This window comes from Lepidochelys kempii, chromosome 1 (genome assembly GCF_965140285.1).
Source record: "Lepidochelys kempii isolate rLepKem1 chromosome 1, rLepKem1.hap1, whole genome shotgun sequence".
NCBI lineage: Eukaryota > Metazoa > Chordata > Testudines > Cheloniidae > Lepidochelys > Lepidochelys kempii.
In genome coordinates, this window is record NC_136380.1 from 118,442,238 (window position 1) to 118,454,417 (window position 12,180).

Sequence of the window (12,180 nt, forward strand, 5' to 3'; positions counted from 1 at the left end):
TCCTGAAAGTTTTCTGGGTTTTAACACAAATGATTATTCATCTGGAAGTCCATACCAGAGGTGCATTATTCATCATCTATTATTTTCTCTTCATTATTTTCCCATTTTAAAAGTTTCATTAGGAAAGCCAAAATAATACTGTGTGATAAAGGTAACCAGTCACAACCTATGAATAGTAAATAGGTGAAGTGAACAGTTCATAAACAATCTACAAGCTGAAAATTAATTGCTGAAAGTATTGGGGGAATAGGTGTGAATGAGGAATACACTGAATAAATCAGAATCACTTCACAAATGATTCACAAACAAAGGAAAAGGTATTCAGTGTCAACTAATACTATTTTAACAAATAATTCAACCAATTTTACATTTCAGATCTCAGAGATAGGGCTGTTATATTTTCTGAGCAGGATGTGAAACATTGCCTGTGAATTTAATTGAGACACACACATCAATGTCCATTGCCATTGAGGAAAAGTTCGTCCTGATACACCTTTTTATTCTTCAGTCTTTATAAGACTACAATATTCTTTGATATAAGAATGTTATACCAATAAAATAAAAACCAGCAGGATCTTATTAAAGGGGAAAAGGCAAAATGCCACATTTATTGTGAATACAGAAAGAATCATAGTCAGCAGTTAGTTATAGCTATAACATTCCATTCAATCTCATATCTATTCACACATTCATTCATACAAACACACACACAGGTTCTGCAAGGTTGTTATCATAGTTACCAGCCTTAGAGTTGCTCATGCCAAGCCACTGGCCAGGTGGCCTGGACATGAGGAGGGAGTAGGGCCTTGTCAGATGCTCATCTGATGCTCCTGGAAGTTGGTTTGCAGAATCAGACCCCAAAGTTCTCACTTTGTGGAGTCCATTTTTATAGGAATTTCTTCCTATGCTAATCTATGGGAACTGCTTTCATCATGCTGTTGCTGAATCAATCAGCAGATGTCACATTCCTGACGGCTCCGTGCTGCCAGATGTTATCTTGTTCTTTGGTTCTCCCATTCTTGAGGCTGTTCAGTGGATTCCAGCCAGTCTGCCCTCCGGGGGTCCTCTGGTTATTTCCACTTGATGCCTTCTTCAGCCAATGGACACTGGATTCTTAGGCTGGCACCTCCCTGATCATTCAGTTATTATCCACACCAAGCATCCATCCACATACATCCTCTATCTCTATTTTAATCACAATTGTTAACGAAGCAAGATGAATACAACAAAAGGGCGGGGAGTCTCTGGGTGCTGTTTCTGTTGTTACAGAGTATTGCTTTGAGTCTCTCTCTGTGTGAGTAGTTGTTGTTACAAAGAATTGCTTTGAGAACAGACTCTGTCTTAGAATGTACTAACACAATTAGCAGCTTGCAAGTTTCACACAGAGAGGGAGAGAAACAGTACCAAAAACCAAGAGACCTCTTAATTAGTAATACCCTGGAATTTAAACTATGGGGAATCAAACTCATTTGTGATTTTAATACAGAACTACTTTAATATGATCCAACAAGAGCAACAGGCTCGCATACTGAGAATTCACCAGGCCAGTTTATTTTATATTGGTCAATATTGTCTGTTCCACCTTGCTCAAGAATACAGAATATAGTTGAGAAGTAAATCATCAATCACTGAACATTCTGTGAGGACAACTTGAAATGTGCCTAATTAGTCCTTTGGGGACCAGACTGTTTGTGTAATGTCATTCTTACTTAACACTGAACAAGGGGTACTTTTTGACAGAGAAGGGTTTAACAGAATTAAAGGTATTTCCTTTTTTCCCCTTTATCTATAGACAATGAGAATAGTCTTGAACAACAACAGCAGAGTCACTATTTTAAAATCAGACTTGAATGCCATCATCAACCAGGGAATTGTGGACATTCCTGGAAACCCCTTGCAAAAGAAGTTTAGAAATATGGACGAAATGGAAAGTGACATGGAACTCAAATGTAATATGTTTATATATTATTATAATATTTATATATTATATTATTATATATTATATTATTATAATATTTATGTATTATTATAATATTTTTCCATTCAGTGAAGCACTTGTCACACATGTTATTTAAGCTTTAGCATTTCCCCGTGTTTGTTTATTCATGATCTTTTCTAATTGGAAGCGTAGTCTTGCTATAACACTACTTATTGGAACAGGTCCAGTAAAATTGAGATTGGTACATATAACGTTACTCTCTAAGCATTAAAGGATAAGAATGATAAGCTTTCAGTTACGGCTCAAAATTTTCAAACATTTTGCTTTTGCCATATCCGAACTGAGTTTGGGCAATGGTGGCTAAATTTTTAGTTTCTCAGCAAAATTTTCAGAAACTCCTTTTATCATTTGAAAGCAATTGTCTCCACATCAGCAGGTGAAAAAGACTGCTTTGTGAATCAAGTGAAAACTCAAATTATTAATCTGATAGTGTTTACAAACTCAGTCCCTCCATTCTCCTTTCACTGAAATAACCTCTACTCTTAGAGGGCCAGAATCTGCCACCTTTACTCATGGTGAGTAGTCATGTATTACAGTGATGGAAAAGGACATGATCCTGAATAGAATGGAATTAATTTCAGAGTTAGGTGCCTCCCAGCATTAATGGGGGTGTCAAAATCTGGTCCAAAATGTATTAATTATATGTTGTGAGCAGTTGTTTAATGTTTTTTGTTTTTTTTTTACATTACTGCTAAAGAGAAGTGTAAACCAAATGCTGCAAGGGTTCCTTTTATATTTTACAGGCTTGAATAACTTGATTTCCTTGCTGGATACTTCCACAGATGTCAGGGTTTTCCTGAACTGTATGTCTTCAAATCTTCAAGCTTTTGTCATTCAGGTACAGAATTAACTCATTATTTAAAAAAGAAAAAAAACCCATAAGAACGGCCCTACTGGGTCAGACCAAAGGTCCATCTAGCCCAGTAGCCTGTCTTCCGACAGTGGCCAATGCCAGGTGCCCCAGAGGGAATGAACAGAACAGGTAATCATCAAGTGATCCATCCCGTTGCCCAATCCCAGCTTCTGGCAAAATCACACCATTTATCATATGTTTGTCTTTCATGTTACAGTAAAGTCAGTTGTTATCCTGCTTGTCAGCAGTTTGCAGCAGAGGTATTGCATACCAATATTCAGACTACATTATCAAGATTACATAAATTATGTAAAGAAGAAAGCATTTGTCAGACACAGATTTCATCTTTGCATGCATCCTGTATAATCACACAGCTGGGAATGCAAGTATCTGGTCTAAGTTCACATGACACATTACCTTCCTTTATAACCTAAAACCTGTAAGAAAAGGCAGATAAGACTGAAAACTATGCTTCATAATTTAGGAGACGTTAAAATCTGAGAAGCTGGTAGAAAAGTGGTTTTTCATACTGAAATAGCTGTGCCTATGGAAATAGATGTAACTATACTTAATACTGGTTTCACACACCACACAACAAAAACACTAACCCTGGAACTTATCCTTGCAACAGAGCCCGTTGCCAACTGTGCCCACATATCTATTCAGGGGACCTGATCACATCAGCCACACTATCAGAGACTTGTTCACCTGCACATATACCAATGTGATATATGCCATCATGTGCCAGCAATGCCCCTCTGCCATGTACATTGGCCAAACTGGACAGTCTCTACATAAAAGAATAAATGGACACAAATCAGTCGTCAAGAATTATAACATTCAAAAACCAGTCGGAGAACACTTCAGTCTCTTTGGTCACTCGATTACAGACCTAAAAGTGGCAATTCTTCAACAAAAAAACTTCAAAAACAGACTCCAACGAGAGACTGCTGAATTGGAATTAATTGCAAACTGGACACAATTAACTTAGACTTGACTGGAAGTGGATGTGTCATTACACAAAGTAAAACTATTTCCCCATGTTTATTTCCCCCACTACTGTTCCTCACACATTCTTGTCAACCGCTGGAAATGGCCCACCTTGATTATCACTACAAAAGGTTTTTTGTTGTTGTTGTCCCATCCCGTCCCGTCCCCCATCGTCCCCCCGTCCCTCCTCCCCCCCCCGTGGTAATAGCTCACCTTACCTGATCACTCTCGTTACAGTGTATATGGTAACACCCATTGTTCATGTTCTCTGTGTATATAAAATCTCCCCACTGTATTTTCTATTGCATGCATCCGATGAAGTGAACTGTAGCTCACGGAAGCTTATGCTTAAAGAAATTTGTTAGTCACTAAGGTGCTACAAGTCCTCCTTTTCTTTTTATCTTAATACTGTGCATACTTCTTCTCTTGCCTCACCAGCCTTTCAATATTTCCTCCAGTGGTAGATCAGAATTATCAGTAGCTGCAGTGGTGCTGGTAGTTTGGGCTAGATGGGATAATCATGTAAATTTAAATGGAGTTATTTACTTTTTCTTTCTCCTTGGAAGGATCAGGGGAAGCTGTACTCCCTGTTAATTAATTATTCCCTATTAGTTCCTGTTGTGATTTTTTTTAAAAATAATAATAGTACTTTGAACTTCTATAGCATCTTCCCTCAGAGGATCTCAGACTGCTTGTATTGTTTTTATTTCTGTATACAAATTGCTTGTGAAGTCTTCAGTACTACATGTACATTCTTTATTTGACCTTATCATGAGTCAGGTCATTTGTCTATTTACAGCCAAGCAAGAATAAAGAAGAGTTTAGAAAATTAGCAGCTAACTTCCAACTGAGATGGAACTTCCTCTTAACTGCAATAAGCAAGGCTATGACACTGTGCCATACAGACAGTTTTGGTAAGTAAGAGCTTTTTTCATGCTCCATGCTGCAATGGACATAGGCCCAGATCCTTGTCCCTTTTGTGTCAGAAAAGTCAGTGCCAATCTCTCATTGGCATTGACTCCTAAACCTGCAGCAGGCCCTTACTTTCAGGACACTTCAAGGTCTGGTCTCAGCTGCCTTCAAGCATAAGGCCAAGATGAAGAAGAGAAGCACTGAGAGGTCTTTAACTATTTTCTTGACTTGCTATCCAGATCTGATATTTGCTTCAGGAGGGCAATTCTGCAATTCTTGTTTAATTAAAACTCCTTAGCCCATCCTCCTGGGGATTGCACTGACAACTATACTTCTACAAGTGGAAATATGCAGAGACCATCTCAAAGAAGAAAAAATGCCTTATTCATAGATTTATTTTTTTAAGGTCAGAAGGGAGTACTGTAATCACCCAGTCTGACTATCTGCATAACACATCGCCACACACTTCCATGAATTAATTTCTGCTTCGAGTCGAACAGCTGTGATTGAACTAGAGTATATCTTTTAGAAAAACATCCAATCTTGATTTAGAAATTTCCAGTCATGGAGAATCCACCACAACACTTGGTAAATTGTTCCAGTGGTTAATTACACTCACTTAAAAATTTGCGCCTTATTTCTAGTCTGAATTTGTGTAGCTTCAACTTCCAGTCACTGGATTTTGTTATACCTTTGCCTGCTAGATAAAAGAGCCCTCTATTATCAGATTTCTGTTTCCCACATAGGTACCTCTAGATTGTGATCTAATCACCTTTTAACCTTCTGTTTGTTAAGCTAAATAGATTGAGCTCCTTGAGTCTCACAATAAGGCATGTTTTCCAATCCTTTAATCATTCTTGTGGCCCTTCTGTGAATGCTCCAGTTTTTTAACATCCTTCTTGAAGTGGGGACATCAAAAGTGGACACACTATTCCAGTAGCAGTTGCACTAGTGCCAAATACAGAGGAAATATAACATCCCGACTCCTCCTTGATATTCCCCTGTTTATACATCCAAGGATCACGTTAGCCCTTTTGGCCAGAGTATTGCACTGAAAGCTGAAGTTCAGCTGATTATCCACCATGACCCCCAAGTTTTTCAGAGTCATTGCTTCCCAGGATAATGTCCTCTGTCCTGTAAGTGAGGCCTACATTTTTTGTTCCTAGAGCATAATCTGATAAGAGCAGAGGCAGTTTTTCATTTAAAAATTAACTAGTTCCTAGGCACAGACCCTTGGTTGAAGATCCTTCCTAGTTTATGCCCATGTAAAGTGTTCATTCCTTGTTAAGATTATTCATAATTGCTTGTTTAGTGCCAACAATGTGCTTGGTGCGGAACAAGACACAGAAGAAGACTTGGTCTTTGCTGAGTGGAGTTTACAGTCCAATTAAATCAATGAGGGTCTTTCCATGGGCTTCAATGGGCTTTGGCACAGGCTCCAAGTTGGGCTTTTCAGCTTCACTCATACAGTTACATTGACTGAGCCTCAAACTATATGCAGTCAGTAGGATTTTTTGTTTGGGGAGGGCTGGAATTATTAATCAGTGTGAGCAAGGCAACATGGATGGTGGGAAGTTGTTAACCCTTGCAAAACAAGAAAGATGGACAACCACACTGTCCCATATTGTTAAAATAAGGGGGATCCCCGTTAGTCCATGTTTAAAATCTGTATTTAGTGCATATTCTGCCTGCATGTTGGTGAGCAGGCACACATAGTTCAAGATTTCTTATTCGGTGAGTATTATGCTCCATATCCTATTAATATAATGACACCATGTGGTTTACAAAGGAAGGTGTACCTGGTTAAGTAGAGTGTTTATATGAAACTCTAAAAATGATGACGTTGCAAGTGATTTTTGTTGTTGTTTAAACCTAGGATCCTGGCATTTGTTTAATTTGCTACTTTTGGAATATGTTATTCACATTCTCCAATCCCATATAGAAGAGGAAGGAGATGGAACTCTCTCAGACATGCACCAAAACGATTCACCTACCCAGCTAGTTCATGAACCTGCTCGCCTTTGGGACAGTTTTTCTGCTGAGCAGTTTCAAGCCAGAGCCCCAGAGCCAACTCGGGTAACTCTGACACAGAATCAGAGTGATGTTAATCTAAACAGCATTATTCTCAGGGTACTGAGCTGTCTGGTAGACTCAGCCACAGGCAACAAGGTAAAACTAACCATACATTTGTTTAATGATAAAATAGAATTAATGTTCAAAAACCAACTGCAAGAGATGATGACGTGTGGATGTATATTGAACATCTAAGAGTAATATAAATAATATTGTACATATGTAAGAGTTTTCAGATTTCTTCTTCATCATATACTGGCAGCATACATCTTAAATCTTTCTAGAAAGCAGCAGCCATTGGAACTGGACACATGTTAATTGCACTAAGATTCAGACCTAATGTTATATTATAAGGAGTTGTACCCTGACGGTCACTCCAGTTCCTTTGCTGCCAACCTTATCTACCAAGATTTACCATCTTACCCAGGTCTTCAGTGACAAGAGTGGAAAGGTACTGGACTGGGGTCAGGGCTACTGCTTCTTTAGGTCAGCACATTCAGTGCCACAAGTGAGCTTGGGCGTGGCCTCAAAGTGACATCAGAACCTGCATTCTATCAGCTTCAGCAGAACACCACACAACCCAGGTATCCCATCTCTACTAGCAGCCAATGGTGTTATGCAACCCCACTCATCAGCCCCATTATGCTTCCCACCTTCAACCTCCCGATCCTTACCTTCTCCCTCCACTTTGTCCTTCTCCTTCCCTATGCCTTTCCCCTAAACCACTCTACTCTCCATTTTCCTGCCTTCTCCCCCGTGCTCCTACTTTCACATACCCCCCTCAACCCTCTCTTGTCACCCCAACTCTACTACTCCCTCAAAAAATAAATCACTTTAGAATGCAGGTTTTGATATCACTGGACCACGAAAAACAGGGTCTGTAAAGGTGCTGCTGGGGCTGTGTTCACTACTGCGACTGTTGCAGAAACTAGAAGGGAGCTGGGGCTTTTGGAGCTCCAGCCCAAGAAGGTTATAAGAAGTCAGCTGGTAGTGAGGAGCCACATAGTGGTGGGTGATGCTGGCACCTCGTGTCTCTGGAACAGCCAGATTTCTTGACATAAACCTTGTCTTCTCCCACCTCAGCTATTGCAAATGCCTCCTCTTGGGTTTCTAACACGAAACTTCTCCGTCCCTCCTGTCCAAAATGCTGCTGCCAAAATCACCTTCCTCACTCATCCCTTCAACCATATCACCCCCTCCGTGGGTCACTTGACTGGTTTCCTGTCCCTCTGTATATCAAGGGTAAATTTCTTACCTTTGCACGCAAACCCCTACCTTATGCAGCCTCTGCAAATATCTCTGAACTGGTCTCCTTCTGCCTTTTACTTCTTCCCCTTCTGCTCTGTCAACACCAGTCTCCATACTCTTCATCTTCTTCTCTCACAGGCGTCTCCATGCTTTCTTCCAAGCAGCCTGCTATGCTTGGAAAACCTATTTGTCACACTTCCACCGTCATCTTCTTGAAGTCACTGCTGAAAACACAGTTCTTCTGTGAAGCCTGCAAGAAGTGAGAGGAAGGAGTAGGAATAATACTCCTAAATAAAAACCCTTGAATCAGAACCATCATTTGGTGTCTATGTCTTACTGAGTAACTGTAATATTATTATCACCCTTGTCCTTCCTCTTCCCTCCCATCTCTATCTGTTTGTGACCCTCACTTGCTGCTTCATGTTGAATGTAGACTACAATTTTTGGCACAGGGACCATGTTTTTACTTCTGTTTTGAAAGTCACAGCACAGTTCTGAATACATAAACATCATCATTAATAATAATCATCTGGAAAATGGGTAAATATCAAGGTGCTTATTACAGAGCTTGCACTGTCTTTCCCTCAGCCTGAGTAATGTTCATTCATCCATAAAACCCCAGCCTGCACACTCTGTGCTTCCTCTGTTTACCTGTTACCAAATTAAAATCCCATCCAGCTGCACCACCTGCAGTAGGTTTATCTGCAGAGCACTGTGCCGTAGTCAGTTCTACACCTACATTACATGCAGTACACTGTAAATCACAGGAAAGAGACCTACGTGTCTTATAACCTCAATGGACAACAATGGCAAATAAGCAAATCAAATGCTTTGATTTGTTAAATGGATAGAAAAAATAAGGAAATAGTTAACTGCATTATAGAAATCAATGGTGTGTCCTCATCTCAAATACTCTATTAAAAAGATATAAATGTGTTAATTAAAATGATTAGAGGCAAGGTTAACCTGGCCCCAAAGAAGTCAGTGGCAAGAGTCCTATTGACCTTAATGAGACCAAGATTTTCACCCTAACGATGTGCGCCACAGGAGCAAAGATTGAAAGGACCAGGGTTATTCATTTTGAAAAAGAGAAGATTGAGAGGGGATATGGCAGGGTATGTACAATTATATATTATTATATTGAAGGCTAGTCTGGTGATTCTAAGAAACATATCCCATGCTATGAGGAGACTTAATTAAATGAAAAGGTAAAAAATTCGGGGGCACAATCCTGAAAGCACCTATGCATATGAATAATCTCACTGAATTCAACAACACTAATCATGTGCACAAAGTTATTCACAGGCATAATGATACCTAATTCTTATACAGTGCTTTGCATTAGGACAGTTCAGAGCACTTCACTGTCTACATTGTAGCTATCCTTACAATACACCTGTGAGGCAGGAAAATACTATTATCCCCATTTTACAGATGGGGGAACTGAGGCACAGAGAGGCTAGGTGACTTGCCCAGGGTCACATAGGAAGGCTGTGGCAGAGCAGGGACTCACTCCTGGGTCTCCCATGCCCTAGGCTAGTGCCCAAATCACTGGATCATCCTTCTTCTAAACATGAGTGTTTGCAGGAGCAGGCCCTTGAAACAGAAAAGACATTTTATTCAATAGCAGGAGGATCACTCTCCACAGTGATAATAATTACACTTCCATGTTTTATTTGCAGCTTATCCAGGTCATGTTGGAAGACAAAGCAACTAAAAGTTCAGTTAAACTACATCTTCCAGTTGGAAAGGAAGCACTTGTTACTCTGAAAGATGGACAGAAATTTATTCTTCGCACCTGTGATGCACAGCAGAGTTGCACTAGTGTTTGTTTGAGGGAAATCCAAACAGACTCATAAGAATTGTTTACAAGGGATTTATTGTACTTATCTGTATGCTTAATATAGATTTAAGAAAAATGTTTTATTTTTCTGTGAAATGAAAGAGTTTTTTTCTGTAAATACTAGCTGCAGAACTGTGTTAAAGTATTTATTTATTTATTTATTTATTATTTATTTAAAGTTCTGATGTATTTAACTGTTTGGCTTATTTGAGTAAATATATAAGAAATCCTAACATGGAATGTACCTGCCTGCTTGGTTTTTGTTCTTCTCTGTTTCTCATAGCTCTATCATCAATAATGTTAAAGACCTACCTGAAACCACAATGCCAAAGAAAGTCAACAGGAACTATGGAATGGACTATTAACCCCATCAAAATTCTCCTTTGTGTCTACAATATGGACACCAGAGTTCAGGCTGCCATTTTGTCTTGGACATATCCTATTATGCTAGGTATCTCAATTTATACAGAGCTCTGCTCTAATCTCAGATCCATGGATATGCGTTGCCATGAATCTTTGGAAAAACTCCTGCTGAACTTCCCATTTCTGCAGAATACTGTGGAGTCAGTATCTCACATACTTTGTTATTAAGACAGAATAGGCCCTATAATACGTAACTGATTTTCCCATATGTCCAACACAGAATTGTCTCAATTAGCTGTCTGACCACCACATAAATAGAATTATACAGAAAATACTGGGAAATACTGGAAATAAATGTGTATAAAATTTGTAGTATTCTTCAGGATACTAAATTTATATCACCGGCATTTGCTTTGGGAGACTGACTAGCTGTGATGAGGGCAACACTTGGGAATTAGCTCTTTCAAATCATTTTAAGAAGCATTAGTACAGGAAGTTGATCTCACCATGTAGAATGTAACTCACTATTGCAAGAAACTGGGAGGCAGGGGAAGTCTACTTGATTTGAGCTCCCCTGATATTCCCTCTTTCTGCTTTTGGAAATTGTCACTTATCTTTCATCTGCCTCCAAGTAGTTCTCAGCCCAGCCATGGGGAGGGAACTCAAAAGTGAGGAGGACAGTCGGATAGCCTGACAAAGGGTCAGGTTGGGGTTATTTGCTAGAGAAAAAGAGTCGGGGTTCATTCTGTTGTGGGGATAGATTAAAAATTTGGAGATCTTACATATGTTGGGGAAAGAAGGGGATTGAGGGTCAGAAAAGCAAGCCTTTGTGCCATTGTTTAAGAATACCTCCTATTTGCACCACTTTTGCAGATGTGCTTGTAAATATGAAGATGAAATATTGCAGATCTGTGAGTCTGTGATAAATAGCACCACATCACTTAAGTGAAAAATACTTAATAGTTCAAGTGATTTCAGTTCACTTTTATTTATAAAAGTTCATATTTGAGATTAGAAATGCCACGTATTCTCACAAGGCAGTTCATCATGTAATGGAACAGGAGACCTACTTAAGACCTGAACTGGGACATCCACTCTTCAGAACTGTAAGAGACTAGGACCTATAAAATGTATCTGAGTCTCCAGTGAAAGGAAAAGTCTCTGATGAAAATTACACCTCCTTGCCCAACCTTAAATTTGCCCCCTTTAATAATTTGCACAAATATAATGAAAAGTTAATAACACATTACTAAGAGATAGTAAAATTTCATTTCCTTAGCAAAGAGTCTACTTCCAATGTGCTATAATGCTAACAGATAGTACACAATTACTTTAAAAAATAAATTACAAATGTTGAGCTTCAATCCTTCAAAGATTTATGCCTGTACTTAATAGGACTACTCATAGTGCATAAAGTTAAGCATGTGCTTAATCTTTGCAGGATCAGGGTCTTAGTTGGTAAACATACCAATTAACAAAGGATACATAAATCTAAAAAGGTAGGACAATGTCTACACTGATCTACACCTTGTTAAATTCCACTAAATCAGTGAGATTACCTGGGATGTAAATCAATGGAAAATTTGGCCTCATGCATTCATCACATTCCATAATCCCAAAGATAATGTTTTACCTTTTGTCATAAAAATATCTTCTTATTCAGTTAATCTATACGAGCAGAAAATGTGTGTGGAGTTCTGACAAACACTACTGCACGATGGAACTAAATTAGTTTTTAAATCTGTAGTCTAGATTAAATCTATAGAATATTATTTCTTTTGCAACTATCCAACAAATCAGTTTAGAACATGGGGCGGGGGGGGGGAATAGTGTACAGTGAAGGGGAAGGAGAGAAGATAGTAAATGGAAAAGGTATATTTGGCATGACTGAAGTGGCTG

At 39.0% G+C, this 12,180-nt stretch overlaps 1 protein-coding gene across 3 annotated transcripts in view; it reads left to right on the forward strand.

The window, feature by feature from the left end:
- RFX8 (regulatory factor X8) overlaps nucleotides 1–10,115 on the forward strand; it is a 34,734-nt gene extending 24,619 nt beyond the window's left edge. For all 3 annotated transcript variants that reach the window (XM_073327571.2, XM_078851148.1, XM_073327598.2), the window contains 5 exons: nucleotides 1,793–1,949; nucleotides 2,743–2,837; nucleotides 4,642–4,756; nucleotides 6,631–6,923; nucleotides 9,758–10,115. In XM_073327571.2, coding sequence (XP_073183672.2) covers nucleotides 1,793–1,949; nucleotides 2,743–2,837; nucleotides 4,642–4,756; nucleotides 6,631–6,923; nucleotides 9,758–9,934 — 837 coding nt within the window. In that variant the 3' untranslated portion in view covers nucleotides 9,935–10,115. The remainder of the gene's footprint in view (nucleotides 1–1,792; nucleotides 1,950–2,742; nucleotides 2,838–4,641; nucleotides 4,757–6,630; nucleotides 6,924–9,757) is intronic.
- Nucleotides 10,116–12,180: the final 2,065 nt, after the last annotated feature.